The 15838-nt window shown below is 50.0% G+C and overlaps 2 protein-coding genes across 3 annotated transcripts in view; one reads left to right on the top strand and one right to left on the bottom strand.

Moving 5' to 3' along the window:
• The window catches only part of Syn1 (synapsin I), a 74854-nt gene that overhangs the window by 57615 nt on the left and 1401 nt on the right, over positions 1–15838 (top strand). For both annotated transcript variants that reach the window (XM_004668815.2, XM_004668814.2), the window contains exons 6-12: positions 10143–10205; positions 11070–11212; positions 11298–11372; positions 11468–11570; positions 13900–14046; positions 14376–14463; positions 14554–15145. In XM_004668815.2, the coding sequence (XP_004668872.1) occupies positions 10143–10205; positions 11070–11212; positions 11298–11372; positions 11468–11570; positions 13900–14046; positions 14376–14463; positions 14554–15145 (1211 nt within the window). The remainder of the gene's footprint in view (positions 1–10142; positions 10206–11069; positions 11213–11297; positions 11373–11467; positions 11571–13899; positions 14047–14375; positions 14464–14553; positions 15146–15838) is intronic.
• Positions 273–5746, bottom strand: Timp1 (TIMP metallopeptidase inhibitor 1). Its single transcript, XM_004668813.2, has 6 exons — positions 5595–5746; positions 4616–4744; positions 2334–2413; positions 2028–2154; positions 1650–1774; positions 273–537 (listed from the first exon to the last, which is right to left on the bottom strand). The coding sequence occupies exons 2-6, from the start codon at positions 4734–4736 to the stop codon at positions 367–369; spliced, it is 624 nt and encodes a 207-aa protein (XP_004668870.1). The 5' UTR covers positions 4737–4744; positions 5595–5746; the 3' UTR covers positions 273–366.

Below are 15838 nucleotides of genomic sequence, written 5' to 3'. Positions count from 1 at the left end.
TAAATTACCATTACTGATTTTGCGGGTCACTAGTGCTAATACCAATGTTGAGATTCATTACCAAAACAAAAACATCAAAAACTTAGGGAAAGTATAAAAACCTAACATCTTTTATTGGTGGAGACTGAATTTAGGGCTTTGTGCTTGTTTAGGCGAGTGGTCTACCACTGTACTACGTTCCAAGCCCCCATGCCTAACGTGCATCTCTCCCCTCTCCTACCCAGATACCAGTGTTTGGGGTTAATTCTCAGGCACTACACAGATACGGTGTCTGCAGTGTGGTAGTTCTTTATTTCACCATCTGAGAGAAAGGTGGAAGTGGGAAAGAGACAATGTGCTGGCTTCTCCTTCCACTGGGGGTGGACTTCAGGCCATCTGGGCTCGCAGGGACTTCCAGGTGCACAACCCTGGCTCCCGAGGTAGGCAGGCAAGATGACGACTCTGGAAGCCCTTCTCAGAGCCGAGGAGGAGCTGGTCTGTCCACAAGCAATGAGTGTTATTCTCCAGTTTGCAAGGGATGGTTGAACAAGGAAACACCTGGAGAAGAGGTGAGAGGTTCATCTGAGTGCTTCTCCTCCTCTCCTCCCTCTTAAATGGAGGAGAATGTTCCATTCTTCCTCTGTCAACACAAAGCTGCTGAGTAGACTTGTGTTGTTGCCCCATCAGGGTTAAGAACAGCCCTCCCATTAAGAGAACAGAAAGCCCAAGAAAGGAGCAGTGTCCTGGAATGGTGGATGAGGAGACAGTGAGGCAGATCTCCTGTGGAACTCTCCCATAGGGCAGAGAACAGCTCGTACTCATAGGTGACGGCTCGTACACCAAAAAGCTTAAACACAGAAGCAGTCGGTGGGATCCAAGATAGTCACTGGGGCCAGAGGATATTTGAGACCATCCGGGAAATAGTATTGGAACTGCCAGAAGGTCAGTATGTCTCCATGGTGTTTGGAACAAACAGACTTGTAGAGCAACAATGTACTCTGCAGATGTACTGGGCGAGAGTCAATGGGTTTGGGGAACAGCATTTTGGGTTCTCTTTATCTTGCCTGTGTGGAGGCGGGCTGCAGGGGCACATGTATGCTTGTACATGTGGAGACCTGGGGTCCAAGTTGAGGGTCTTTCTCAATTATTCCCACAGTATTCTTTGACGTAGGGTTTTTCAGTGAACCTAGAGTTCACCAGTTCAGCTAGACTAACTAACCAGTGAACCAGCAATCCAAGCCTGACAGTCATGGGGCAAAAAAACAACCAGAGGGCTGGAGAGATGGCTTAGCCGTTAAGCGCTTGCCTGTGAAGCCTAAGGACCCTGGTTCGAGGCTCGATTCCCCAGGTCCCACGTAAGCCAGATGCACAAGGGGGCACATGCGTCTGGAGTTCGTTGCAGTGGCTGGAGGCCCTGGCGTGCCCATTCTCTCTCTCTCCCTCTCTCTCTGTCTCTCTCTCTCTCTCTGCCTCTTTCTCTGTCTGTCACTTTCAAATAAATTTTAAACAAGCAGAGTTTCCAAAAGAGCAATCTCAGGTTGGAGAATATGGCAAGAGAGGTCACAGACAGCAATTGGTTTGGGGAGCAGAAACAATGGCTAGGAATAGCCAAGAGACGAAACAAGCCCCAAGAACGATCTCCAGGTGGAAAGCAGGGCCCAGGAACTCACCGTGCACGCCTCACAGCCGTCAATGTAGGCCTTGGTGAAGCCCTTGCGCTGAGCAGAGCTCAAACTAAGCCAGGGAACCAGGAAGCTGCAGGTGCTGATGTGCAAGTGCCCGTTCCTCAGGCGGCCTAAGGGGGCAGAGGGAAGCCAACAGACACCTTTGGATCGGCTGGCTGAAGGAGGTCGCCCGATTGGTGTCATAGGCGTACAGACCCCCCCCCCCCCAGAGCAAAGTCCCTGCCTTCTGAAATTGGGACGTCTCCATGTCAACTAGGATCTTCAGAGCCTCGCCCCTTTTCCCCGGTGGCTTGGCAGAGCCTGAGGACGGGTGGGTGTGGCCCAGGGGGCGAGGGGGGGCGGGGGGCGGGGGCTCGGGCTCACCAGCGATGAGAAACTCCTCGCTGCGGTTGTGGGACTTGTGGAAGTATCCGCAGACGCTTTCCATGGCCGGGGTGTAGACGAACCGGATATCCGTGGCATGCCCCAAGGCGTCGAATCCTTTAAACATCTGTTGATGAGTAAAGAAAAGTCTCTTTTATTGACATAATCCTCCCACTCCGCTCTCTTCCCTGAAGTCAATATGCCTAAATCCTGAGATTACAGAAAACTTCACCAACGGCTGGCCAGAGGCACCTATTTTGAGGAGAAAGATGTTAGGGACTGCCAGGGAGGGAACAGTGTGAATACCTTTGTCATCTTGATCTCATAACGCTGGTATAAGGTGGTCTGGTTGACTTCTGCAGTTCCCACGAATTTGGCCCTTATGACTAGAGAGAGGACAAGAGAGGGAAAATAAGGAGTCAAGTGCGTAGACGATAGCAAAGTACATATGCAGTAAAATAATAAACGGTTTACACGCCTGTTAATTAATCCATCCTACTCCGTTAGGCACTGATTTAAGCTCTCTCTCTCTCTCTTTTTTTTTTTTTTTTTTTTTTTTGGTTTTTCGAGGTAGGATCTCACTCCGGTCCAGGCTGACCTGGAACTCACTCTGTAGCTCCAGGGTGGCCTTGAACTCACAGTGATCGTCCCACCTCTGCCTCCCGAGTGCTGGCATTAAAGGCATGAGCCACCACACCTGGCTAAGCTTTTTTTCATATAGCACTTTATTCAAAAAACAAATATTGTAGAGGCACCGTTTGGGCTGTCAGGGCTAACAATGAATGCAAAACAGGAGTCCCTTCTCTTGGGGAGCTCACATCCAATCCAGGAGGAGACAAACTAAAAATAAAACAAGTAGCCAGGCATGGTGGTATAGTCCTGTAATCTCAGCTACACTGAGACAGAATGAAGTTGATGGATTGCTACAGTGTGAGTTCCAGGCCAGCCTGTGTGACTTAGGGAGTCCCTACTTCAAAACAGAAACATACAAAAAGGGCCAGATGCATGAGGTGGCTCTTGCATCTGGAGTTCATTTACAGTGGCGGAAGGCCCTGGCATGCCCGTTTCTTCCTCCCTCCCCTCCCGGTCTCCCTCTTTCTCTCAAATAAATAGATAAATAATTGAGAAAAATATTTTAAAGAAACATGCAGAAAAGGCTCAGTGGTGGAGTACTTGCCCAGCATGCAACAGGTCCTAGTTTCAATCCTCAGTATTGCAAGTTTTTAAGTACATATAATATTAGACATTATTAAGTATGATGGGGAATTACAGAGCCATAAGTAGTGACAAAGATTCTTTGCTTGACCATAACTTAGTCAGGTCATGAATCTCCTTCCAAACCCATCAGGGCAATTTCTTGTAAAATCCTAGAGTAGCAAAGAATCCAAAGATAAAGTAGTGAGACCTCCTCATCTGATTCCCTTAATATATAGAGTTCCTCATCTTCCATTGTTCCCCAGATGATAATCTAAGTATACTGGCCAATCTTCTGCAAGAATCCTGAGCTGGGCCTCGTGGTACGGGCCTATCATCTCAGCACTAGGGAGGTGAAGGCAGGGGGATTGAAAGTTTGAGGCCAACCTCGACTACATGATGAGAGACTGTTTCAAATAAATAATCTTAGCCAGGCATGGTGGCGCACGCCTTTAATCCCATCACTCAGGAGGCAGAGGTAGGAGAATCGCTGTGAGTTCAAGGCCACCCTGAGAATCCATAGTGAATTCCAGGTCAGTCTGGGCTAGAATGAGACCCTACCTCAAAAAAACAAAACAAAACAAAAAAAAATCTTGTTCAGTGGATTTAGCCAAAATCGTATTCCTTGCCCCTGGCATTGCTTCTTAGTAATTTTCCATACAGCTACCCCTAAGCTGCTTATTGGCTACAGAGTCCTACTTCCCACTCTACATTATGTATGTGTTTAGCCAATCTCTTTCCATGACTGCAAAATCCCATGTTGCCATTGTCCCTCTAACAAATCAAGATGGTCCTGAATAAAGTCTGCCTTACTGTGCCTTAACAATTATCATGATTTTTTTTCTTTAATAGAGGATTAGGAGTACTAGGGAGCTGGGTTAAAATCTTAAACAGAGTACTCAAGCACCCCAACAAGGTGACTTTTGAAATGGCCACCCATCTGGATACCACGGCAGAAGTGTGTACAGGCAGAAGGAGCATCTAGCACAAAGGGCATAAGATGGGCTTAGGCCTGAGGATATGAACATGGCCAAAACAGATCTATACAGGGATGGATAGAAGTGTTCTAGAGGGGGCTGGAGAGATGGCGTAGCGGTTAAGCGCTTGCCTGTGAAGCCTAAGGACCCCGGTTCGAGGCTCGGTTCCCCAGGTCCCACGTTAGCCAGATGCACAAGGGGGCGCACGTGTCTGGAGTTCGTTTGCAGAGGCTGGAAGCCCTGGCGCACCCATTCTCTCTCTCTCTCCCTCTATCTGTCTTTCTCTCTGTGTCTGTCACTCTCAAATAAATAAAATAAAATAAAAGAAGTGTTCTAGAAGTAGCTGCCACCATGAGCCATATTGGATTGAAAGGGAAAGCTCATCAGTGCATGGGGCAGCGAAGGAGCCAGACTCACCAAGATCGGAGTTGCAGAAGGCGGTCTGTGGGTGAGGTGGAGCACAGGTACAGGCCTTGCAGGAAGCTGTCAGTGACAGCAACAAGAGGATGCCTGAAGCCAGAGGTGCAGACAGGGCCATGGTGGAAGCTGTTGGGTGAAGCAAGGTGTCATTTGGCCTCAAGCCCAGCTGATCTGCTGGCTTTGGTAGTTTAGGAGGGTTAGGGGACTCTTTGGGGCTGGAGAGTCTGGGGATCTCAAATTGCTTAGGGCTTAGAGTTGGGAAAGTTTTGAGGCCTGTGGCGTCCCATTGACTTAGGAGATAGACTTAGGGATGGAGTGAATGGAGGATGATAGGCTAGTAAGAATGAGTTCAGGGAATTGGGGATGTCTGGATACCAGGAGTTTGGATTGAGGATTTTAGGATTTGGGGGAGACAGAAGAAGTTTAAGGGAGGGTGGGAGTTTAGGGTTATGCATGTTAAGATATAGGGGGCTAGGAGAATTTGGGCTAGGAGAATTTAGGGAAATGGAAGAATTTTGGAGATTTAGGGAGCTGGGGGAGCTAGGGAGTTAAAGGGCCAGGAGAATTGTTACCTTAAAGTAATAGGAATACTTGAGGGATTTGAGGGCAGAAGAAAATTTGAAGTTTACGGAATTGGTGACTGAGGAGCTGGGGGACAGCGGAAGTTTAGGGAGGTATAAGGGTTGGGGGCAATGAGGAAATTCAGGGGGACTTGGCAGGCCTTGGTAGTAGTTAGGGGTTCGCGGGTTTAGGATAATTGGGGATGGATACCAGGGATTCGATGGAGTTTAGAAAGTCCAGCTTGGGACAGGAGTGGAAGCCTTCCCCCTTCCTTCCCTCTTGGCCAACCCGGGATCTTGGTACCCGCAAGCCAGGCTGAGCAGCCAGGCTGGCAGGAGACTGGGCAGGCCTGGTTTCCAGCCACATAGGCCAGGTAAGGCCCAGCTTTGCTGGGACTCCGGTCACCCCTGCTTACCTCTCGTGTCTTTCTAGACGCCTGATCCGCGGCGATGGCGGCAGGGCCTGAGCTGTAGAGAATAAATGTCCACGCGAGGGGCGGGGTTGGCGCGGAAATCACAGCCTCCAGGCTTCCTGGATGCATTACTCATCCGCCCACCATCAGAGCGGGGGCCTAGGGGCGGGCCTAAGGGCAGACCAAAGAAGATACTCCCTCCTCCGCTAGCCGCCCCGCGGGCTGCCGCCACCCCCTCCCCCAGCTCCACGTTGTGCACATTCCTTCCAAGCAGCCTCAAAGGACAGCTGAACCCAAGCCCCTAAAACCCTGTCTCTCCAGACCCCCGAAGTCCCCATAGCTGAAGCCTCATTTAGCTTATCCCCTTGTCATTTATTGCACATCTACCATGTGCCTAGCCCACCAGAATCATTTTTCTTGTATGGCCGGCGTTGTGGTGAGGGATAACAGAGAGGAAAGAAATCGAGAAAGAAAAGAAGGATCTAAGGCAGGTGAAGAGGAAGAAATACAAAGTGGGGAAACTGATACAGAGACTCTCCTACTTATCCAAGATCATAGGGTTAAGTGGCAGAACTGGGTCCAGAACTGTGGCACGGAGCCAAAACCTAGTAGTAACCTTTCTCAAAGGGCAACAGACAGGAACCCCTGGTGGTGAGGCACTTCTGTAACTCAGCACTTGAGAGGTTCGAGGCCAGCCTGGGCTATATGAGAACCCTGTCTCAAACAAAACAAAAAAAGGGCTGGAGAGATGGCTTAGCGGTTAAGCGCTTGCCTGTGAAGCCTAAGGACCCCGGTTCGAGGCTCGGTTTCCCAGGTCCCACGTTAGCCAGATGCACAAGGGGGCGCACGCGTCTGGAGTTTGTTTGCAGAGGCTGGAAGCCCTGGCGCGCCCATTCTCTCTCTCTCCCTCTATCTGTCTTTCTCTCTGTGTCTGTCGCTCTCAAATAAATAAATAAATAAATAAATAAATAAATAAATAAATAAATAAATAAATAAATGAAAGAAAGAAAGAAAGAGAGGGCTAGAGGGATGGCTTAGTGGTTAAGGCGCATGCCTGCGAAGCCTAAGGACCCAGGTTCGATTCCCCAGGACCCCCGTAAGCCAGCTGCACAAGGTGGCACATGCGTCTAGAGTTCGTTTGCAGTGACTGGACGCCCTGGCGTGCCCATTCACTCTTTCTCTCTCCCTCTCTCTGTCTCAAATAAATAAATAAAATTTTTTAAAAAGAGAAAGAAAGAAAACACACAGGGTAACACACGCACGCAAATAGCTGGAGTGAAGACCTTTGCCAGGGTCACACGGCATGGCTGGGATTCAGACATAGGCTCGTTGACCCCTAGGATCTTAACCCAGGCGTGGCACAGTCCTGGCAAGCAAGACTGGTGTGGTGAGAGTATTGGAAGGGGGGGTTGAATGGTGGTGAAAGAAGCTAGTGAGTCAGTAGAAAACCCATCCGCACCCCATCCTGCCCTGCCCCTTCCCCACCAACCAGCCCACACCCCTGGTGGGGGGTGGGATGAGGCAACTACTGCCCACTAATTTCCTGGTGATGCAGGAATATTCCTTGGGGTCCTGGGGAACGGTTCTGAGGGCTAATTATCACCCCCAATTAACTCAGGGAGAAGAGACCAGTAAGAATGATGATGACAGTGTTGACCACAGTTACTTACTGAGCACCTACTGTGTGCTATGTGCTAAGACCTTCATGTTAAATCACTACCCCCTTCATAATTGGATTTGCTCGTAACAGCACAATAAAAACTACTGCCAGCACTTATAGAGTGCTTACTGTATGCAAACACTGTCCTAAAGTCTTTGCCTGTGCCATTTTCTTTCAGTCAGTCCCAATAACCTCCTTGTTCATTAATGTTAATGAAACTACGTTGAGCCAATAATGATTTGAAGACTGAACTTTGCTATGTGCCACATAGTGTGCTGAGAGAATTTTCCCCTGAAATAGCAGGCATATTCTTCATAACATCCCTGTGAGTTAGGTATATTCTGATCTGATGAGGAAACTGTGACACAAAGGGGTCGAGTGACCTGACCAGGAATGACAGTGAAGAAATGCCTTGGGGTAGGGGGTGCAAAGCAATGGAGGAAGGGAAGGAAACCAAAAATTTCAAGCAGCTGATTGTGAAAGTGGGGAGTAAGAGTGGATGAGACAGGGCGCTGAGTAACTGGGTGGCAGACTGAGGAGAAGTGAAGACAGGGAAAGTCCTGTCTCGGCTCCTCACTGACCCTGCTTCTGACGCCAGTCTTAGCTCTGAAACCTGAGTCAGCACAGAGTTTGGCTAACTATTTGCATGTGTATGGATTCAGGTTTCTGTGTAGGTTTGAAAGAAGGTGGGGTGGGATTCACAGAGGGGCGCCTGGCCTGTAACCATCTGGGAAGCTGTAGCCCATAGGCTAGCATGTGCAGATATCTGATGAGTCCCACAGGGTACCAAGTGTTTGGGCTTGATTGTGCCCTTTGTACAGATCAGGAAACTGAGGCCCAGAGAAGAGTGACCTATTTGAAGTCTCATGTAGCTGGAGGAAGAAGAAAGATCAAGAGACCAGTCAAAGACTCTCCAGAGGATCCAAAGACCCCTGTAGAGATACATTCCAGGCACACACATACACAGCATTGTGTTCAGACTCAGGGATAGAGGATGCAAAGTTGGTTTATAAAAAGGACTGAAAAAGAAGGACCTAGACAGCTCAGCAAGTTGGGGTGGCATGTGTGTGTGTTCATAGTTCTCTGGTGGGTCTCTGCCTCTGGAAGTGGTGCGTATGCCTCTGTGTGTATCGATGCCCCTTTCTGAAGCTGCGTGCTGCTTCGGAGGGTCGATGGTTGCAAATAGAATTTGGAATGTCTCATTCTCCTCTGAACACTCTGCAGATGCCTGAGTGGAATGTCACACACGTACACACATCTTGGCAGTTTCCCTGACATGCTGCCCAGAAGATATCCTGAGCACTCCCACTCACATCCCAAATCCACGCTCCCCAGGTCCTCCCCCGTCACTTGCATAATGACATCAGTCATTTGAGAAATGAGGAGGAGGGAGGTAAATTGCAAGTGGGAGGGTAAGGCCTGAAGATCCATTGGTCACCCTCAGTCTCTAGGCTTCCTGTGCCTTTTGGGAAATGACACCACCCCAAGAATCCCTGTGTAATGGCATCTCCACCTTTTCAACAGAAAGCAGGGGGTCTTCACTTGCATATGGGGTGTGGAGGGGCTGGACTCCTCCAACCTGGAACCTTTTACTCCATACAGGATGCAGGGAGATTTAACATATCTTCATCTGAATGTGTGCGTGCACAAGAGGGTTGTCTATGTACTTAGAAGAGCTGGGTATCTCTTGTTTTGTGATCTGTCTCTATTGTATATAAGGCATGTTGTGTATGTGTGTCTAGATACACTTTTGGGGGGCCAGGGAGGTGGCTCAGCTGTTAAGGTGCTTGCCTGCAAAGCCTAACAACCAAAGTTCGATTCCTTGTTACCCACATAAAGCCAGATGCACAAGGTGGTGTTGGAGGCCCTGGCACACCCATTCTCTTCTGTCTCTCTCTGCTTGTAAATAAATACAAATATTTAGGTATACTATTCATGGGCCCAGGAGTTCAGTTATGGGGCTCTGGTGATGTGGTTGCCTGAAGGAGTATGCACTCCCTCGATGCTGCGTAGATCCGTGTGTTTGTTGTATATGTGCACACAGTGCTGAAAACATGGGCAGTTGTTCTGTGTGCCTGGAGAGTTGTGTGTGTGTCTGCACTGCGTGGGTGGCCCTTTCTGTTGCGTGTGTCCTTCTGTGTCCTGTGGATGTGAGCCCCAAAGTGCTGATCATGGGTCTGAGGCAGAATGAGCGCATGAGCCCGCTGTGTGGGTCTCTATGCAGCTCCAGAATGATGCAGGGCGTCTCCAGATCTGAGCCTATGGTGACTGTCTGACTCAATATGCTTGGACACCTCTGGCTTTGGCTGGGGAGATCTGAGTACTGAGAGTTTGTGTCTAAGTGGGTGTGAGTGTATATGAGGCTTACACGCAAGGCTTGGCTGAGAGGTCCCATTGCCACATGATAACTACCATAGCCCCAAACACACACGAATACTCACTCTAATGTCCACTCATTGTAAAAACAAACTTTATCTTTTCTGGTAAGTCCCTCACCTTTAACCCATGCCTCTGCCTGGAAAAGCAAGTGTGGGAAGCCCTAGAACTCTGGGAATGGAGCAAGAATCAGGCAGGAAAGATTCTGGGCTCAGAAGGGCTGTGTGATTCCCAACTGTCTGGTTTTTCGAGGCAGGGTCTCGCTCTAGCCCAGAATGACCTGCAATTCAGTCTGTAGTCTCAGGGTGGCCTTGAACTCACAGAGATCCTCCTACCTCTGCCTCCCAAGTGCTGGGATTAAAGGCGTGTGCCACCATGCCTGCTTCCTTGACCCTTTTTACTGCCAAAGTGGTACCCAATATGACTCACACTGTATGGAGTTGTTGAGCACCTCCAACCCTTGGAGGTCAGCACTTCTGTCCTGACCATGCCTCTTCTGCCTTCATCTCTACCAGCTCAGTAGCACAACATACCCCGTGGTCGTGAAGATGGGGCATGCACACTCTGGGATGGGCAAGGTGAGTCTCCAGATTTGGAGGGGGGGCTGCACTCATGCATGTTTGTTCCATGTGTGTTCTTGGCACGGTGCATAGACAGGCAGATGTGTGTCTGTGCATTCAGTACACACCAGTATGCCTGCTTAATGATGGATCCTGGGCTATCCCCGTATATGTGGACGGTTTCCTCATATTCAGCTGATCTTGTCAGCCCATCTTCCTTTCATGTGTTCCCACAAGTTGGGTGTCGCATTATTACGCTAGTGCATGCAGCGTTGTGGCTGTGTGTGTATATGCATGCCTCTGAGCAGAACACACATCATGTCACCTTTTATGTTCCAGGCGCTTGAGGTCCAGTATGCTTTCCATCCAGCTGATTTTGTCTGTGTTTATGTAGCAAGCAGACTTATTATTTGTAAGTTTGAGTGTGTCCCAGCTTCTTTGTGTTTACATGTTATGGGTACAACTGAGTTTTTGCCTGGGTTCCCCATGTGAATGCCCCATGTAGTTTTTTTTCCCCATAGTTTTCTTGAGATATAATTCATACTTCATATAACTTCTCCATTGAAAGTGGATAATTTGGGCTGAGGGTATAGCACAGTGGTAAGAAAGCTTGCTTAGCATGTGCAAGGCCCTGTGTTCAGTCCAGAAAGAAAAAGAAATAGACAACTTCAGTGGTTTTGAGTATCTCGTGGAGTTGTATGCAATCAACTTTGCGTGCAATGTTTGTAACAGGAGATCCGCAAATATGCATGGTTGAGTGTCTTGGTGGGTTTCCCTTAGTTTTTGTGTGCTCACTTCACCTGTGTATCAAGTGTACACACACCCCTAGGCACTTCCACTCCCTCCCTGCTGCTGTCCTGACTCCCAACTCTATGCCCGCAGGTCAAGGTGGACAACCAACATGACTTCCAGGATATTGCAAGTGTTGTGGCGCTGACCAAAACATATGCCACTGCCGAGCCCTTCATTGATGCCAAATATGATGTGCGTGTCCAGAAGATTGGGCAAAACTACAAGGCCTACATGTGAGTGGAGCGAAAGGGCCTGCAGAGGGGTCCCCTTCCCCATGCATCTCAGGCCTTCCTAAGCCTCTTCCCCCCCCCCATCCAGGAGGACGTCAGTGTCAGGGAACTGGAAGACCAACACAGGGTCTGCAATGCTTGAACAGATTGCCATGTCTGACAGGTGAGATGGCCTAAAAGAAGAGGGTGGAGAGGAAGAGTATAAGCATGCCACCTGGGCAAGGTACTGACAGGCTGCCTTGCTTCTTGTCTTGGCAGATACAAGCTGTGGGTGGACACATGCTCAGAGATTTTTGGGGGACTCGACATCTGCGCAGTGGAAGCACTGCACGGCAAGGACGGCAGAGATCACATCATTGAGGTGGGAACCCCCAGGGGTCCGTGGGTCATGATGGGCCATGGAGCAACCACCCAAACTGTAGAGCACCCATGGCTCACAAAGTCCTCAGATTAATAGCAATTTAAACTGTAAAGTTCCCTGTGAATGGAATGACCCTGACAAATGGCAAACCACACAGTAAATTTGAATGTGTGCTGTGAATTTGGACATCCTTGGTGAATGGTAAAACTTAGTAAGTTATAAAGTGCTCTGTGAGTGGAGACATTTGAGTAGATGACAAAGCACCTTTAATGTGTCCTGGGAGCCACAATGAAGCACTTTGTAAAAGACAAGGCATGGGGCTGGGGAAATGACTCAGTAGATAAACTGCTGGCTGCACAAATGTGCCTGAGTTCGGATCCCCAGTACTCACATAAACCTGGGTGCTTTAGCTCAAGCATCTATATTTCAGCACACCTGTGTCGTGAAGGGAGCTCAGTCTCCACAGGAGAATCTGCTAGAAGCTTGTATGCCAGTTAGCCTGGTGAGTACAGCAGTGAACGAGAGAGAACCTACCTCAAACAAGGTAGAAGGCAAAGACCAACACCCAAGAGTTGTCCTCTGGCTTCCACACACATGCCATGGCAAGCAAATGCCCACATATGCACATTTGCACATGCATGCACACATGTGTGTGGGCATATGTACACACACACACACACACACACACACACACACACACCCAAGAACAACAACAAAAAGACAAAGTACCTAGTAAACTATAAAGCTGGCTGGACTGGAAAATATTTTCTCTTTTTACGTGTGTGTGTGTGTGTGTGTGCATATGGAGGCTAGAGGTCAACATAGTGTGTTTTCCTCCATCATTCTCTACCTTAGTCTTTGAGACAAGGGTCTCTCACTGAACCTGGAACTCACTGATTCTGATAGACAAGCTAGCCAGTATGTCCAGGGATTCCCTCTCTCTGCCTCCCTAGCATTAGGATTACAGGCAGGCACCACCACACCCAGCATCTTACATGGCTACTTGGACAGCAAACTCGGGTCCTCATGCTTAAATGCAAGCACTTTACCCACTAAACCATCTCCCCAAAGCACTGGCAAACATTTTCTGTGAAGGATGGGTTGGCACATATTGTACGCTCTGTGTGCTAGGCAACCTGTGTTGCATTAACTGACTTCTGCACAGCATACACAAGATGGAAAAACATCCATGGATGGCTCTGCTTATGGTCGCAACTTGGGTTTAAAACTATGTTTATGGACATTGAACTTAAATTTCATATCCTTGGCACATGTGAAATCTTTTGATTTTTTTTTCAACCATTAAAAGATATTATCAGGGCTGGAGAGATCGCTTAGCAGTTAAGGCATTTGCCTGCAAAGCCAAAGGACCCCAGTTTGATTCCCAAGAACCCACGTAAACCAGATGCACAGGGAGGCACATGTGTCTGGAGTTCGTTTGCAGTGGCTAGAGGTCCTGGTGCATCCATTCTCTCTCTATCTGCCTCTTTCTTTCTCTTAAATAAACACACAAATAAAAATAATTTTTAAAAGATATTATCAGCTAGGCATGGTGGCACACACCTTTAATCCCAGTACTCAGGAAGCAAAGGTAGGAGGATCACTGTGAGTTGGAGGCCAGCCTGAGACTACAGAGTGAATTCCAGGTCAGCCTGGGCTAGAGCAAGACCTTACCCAGAAAAACAAAACAAAATAAAAAGATATTATCAGTGGTATACACCCTTAGCTTGTGGGCCATACAAAAGCAGGTGGTAGGACAGATTTGGTTTGTGAATTCCGATTTGCAAACCCATTTCCAATGTCCTCCCAATGCTGTCCAGGGCCTTATCTGTTTATGTAAGCCTTCCTTATAGTACATAATCAGTGTCTCTTAGAAATCATGCGTGTTTTTGAGCTGGAGAGATGGCTCTTGCCATGGAGAGAAGACATTTGCCTCCAAAACCTGCGGGCCTGGGTTTGATTCCCTGAGGTTTGTTTGCAGAGGCAAGGGGCCCTGGTACACCCATTCTCTCTCTCTCTCAAATAAATAAATATGTATATTAAAAAAACGATGAGCTGGGCGTGGTAGCGCACGCCTTTAATCCCAGCACTCGGGAGACAGAGGTAGGAGGATCACTATGAGTTCGAGGCCACCCTGAGACGACATAGTGAATTCCAGGTCAGCCTGGGCTACAGTGAGACCCTACCTCAGAAAACAAAATTTAAAGAAAAAATTAAAAAAAAAAAAAAAAAGAAACGATGCTTTTTTTTTGCTAAACCAAAGCCTGTCATTGCGGACTCATATGCACTTCCTACCTCTCCCCTCACTGAATCCCTTTTCTTCCCACAGGTGGTGGGCTCCTCCATGCCTCTCATTGGTGACCACCAGGATGAAGACAAGCAGCTCATCGTGGAGCTGGTGGTCAACAAGATGGCTCAGGCCTTGCCCCGGCAGCGACCGCGGGATGCCTCCCCTGGCAGGGGTTCCCACAGCCAGGTCAGGCCTTTAGCATTGAGCTAGTGGGAAAGAGGTCAGTCCTTGATCAGGTTGGCGCCACTGAACAGATAATCAGTAGGCTACCAGCATCACCTTTATGCACATGTGGCCTCAACTGACATTTGTTTGAAATAGTGATAAATAGTTGCTATCCTGACATCCTAGAGTGTCTCTTGGATACGGGACCTCCCAACCGCATATCCCCTCAGCTGGCCACAAACCCGGCAACACCCAGCACACACACAGGCAACTCATGGAATTTTGATTGGCTGGTGCTCCACTGGCTGGTAACTATTTTTAACCTCTCCTGCTCCATTCCTCTGCCGCAGACTCCATCCCCAGGGGCCCTGCCCTTGGGCCGCCAGACCTCCCAGCAGCCTGTGGGACCTCCGGCTCAGCAACGACCCCCACCCCAGGGTAAGTTTCTAAAGGCCTTCTCAGGGTCCCTTACCATCCCAATCAGCCTCACCTCGCTCACTTGCACATTCTCTTTCTGTGTCCTCCCAGGTGGCCCTCCGCAGCCTGGCCCAGGCCCTCAGCGCCAGGGACCCCCACTGCAGCAGCGCCCACCCCCACAGGGCCAGCAGCACCTTTCCGGCCTTGGACCCCCCGCTGGCAGCCCTCTGCCCCAGCGCCTACCAAGTCCCACATCAACCCCCCAGCAGCCCGTGTCCCAGGCCACACCGATGACCCAGGGTCAAGGCCGCCAGTCCCGGCCAGTGGCGGGAGGCCCAGGGGCACCTCCTACAGCCCGCCCGCCTGCCTCCCCGTCTCCTCAGCGCCAGGCGGGACCCCCGCAGGCCCCCCGTCAGGCATCTGTCTCTGGTCCAGCTCCGCCTAAGGCCTCAGGGGCCCCACCGGGTGGGCAGCAGCGCCAGGGCCCTCCCCAGAAACCCCCAGGCCCTGCTGGCCCCACACGCCAGGCCAGCCAGGCGGGTCCTGGACCCCGTAGTGGGCCGCCCACCACGCAGCAGCCCCGGCCCAGTGGCCCCAGCCCGGCAGGGCGTCCTGCCAAGCCACAGCTGGCCCAGAAATCCAGCCAGGATGTGCCACCACCTGCCACCGCTGCTGCAGGGGGACCTCCACATCCCCAGCTCAAGTAAGGGGACCTCCACAGCAGCCTTGGTCCTGCTGCTCACATAAAGATGGCACTAGTCCCAATTGGGCGGCCCTAACCACCAGGCTGTACGACCCCAGGGCCTATCTGCCCCAGAACGCCCTCCAGCCTGAGCCGAACCCCTCCTCTGGGCTTTTGCTTCTTCCCTCCCTCCAGCTCCTTTTGTCTCCAGCCCAGGGTTTTGTGTCAGAATCCCCGAATATCCACTTCTAGATCGGGTTCCTCCCTCCAGGCCCTGGGAAAGTCCCCATTACACATCCCAGCCGCCTGCCCACCTCTAGCACTTCCCTGCACAACCAGCTTCCCAGCCCTAGTTACCGGGACCAGCCTCTTCCCAGCCATCCCTGCCTGCCTCGGGCCAATTCATAGTCACCATTGCACTTTAAGTATCCCCTCAGACTTTCCCAGACTAGGATCCTTTCTGGTCCATCCTCAAATTCTCTTGAAATCTCTCGGTCCCCTGCCAGATCATTACACCATCCTCTCTGCTTCTTTCGGTCTGCATCATCCCACCTTGTCTCGAAATCCCTCACTGCTCACCCACTCGCTCCCTCAGAGAGTGAGTTATCCCTATCAGCCTGTCATTGGCCCAGGTCCCTACCTTGACTCTCACAGAATCCTCACCCTTTGACTAGCAACCTTCCTGTCACTTCCCCCTTCATATCAACTAGCCTA

The sequence above is a fragment of the Jaculus jaculus genome, chromosome X, assembly GCF_020740685.1.
Source record: "Jaculus jaculus isolate mJacJac1 chromosome X, mJacJac1.mat.Y.cur, whole genome shotgun sequence".
NCBI classification, from domain to species: Eukaryota; Metazoa; Chordata; class Mammalia; order Rodentia; family Dipodidae; genus Jaculus; species Jaculus jaculus.
Note: the sequence above shows the minus strand (reverse complement) of the source record. Positions and strands in the feature narration are given on the sequence as shown.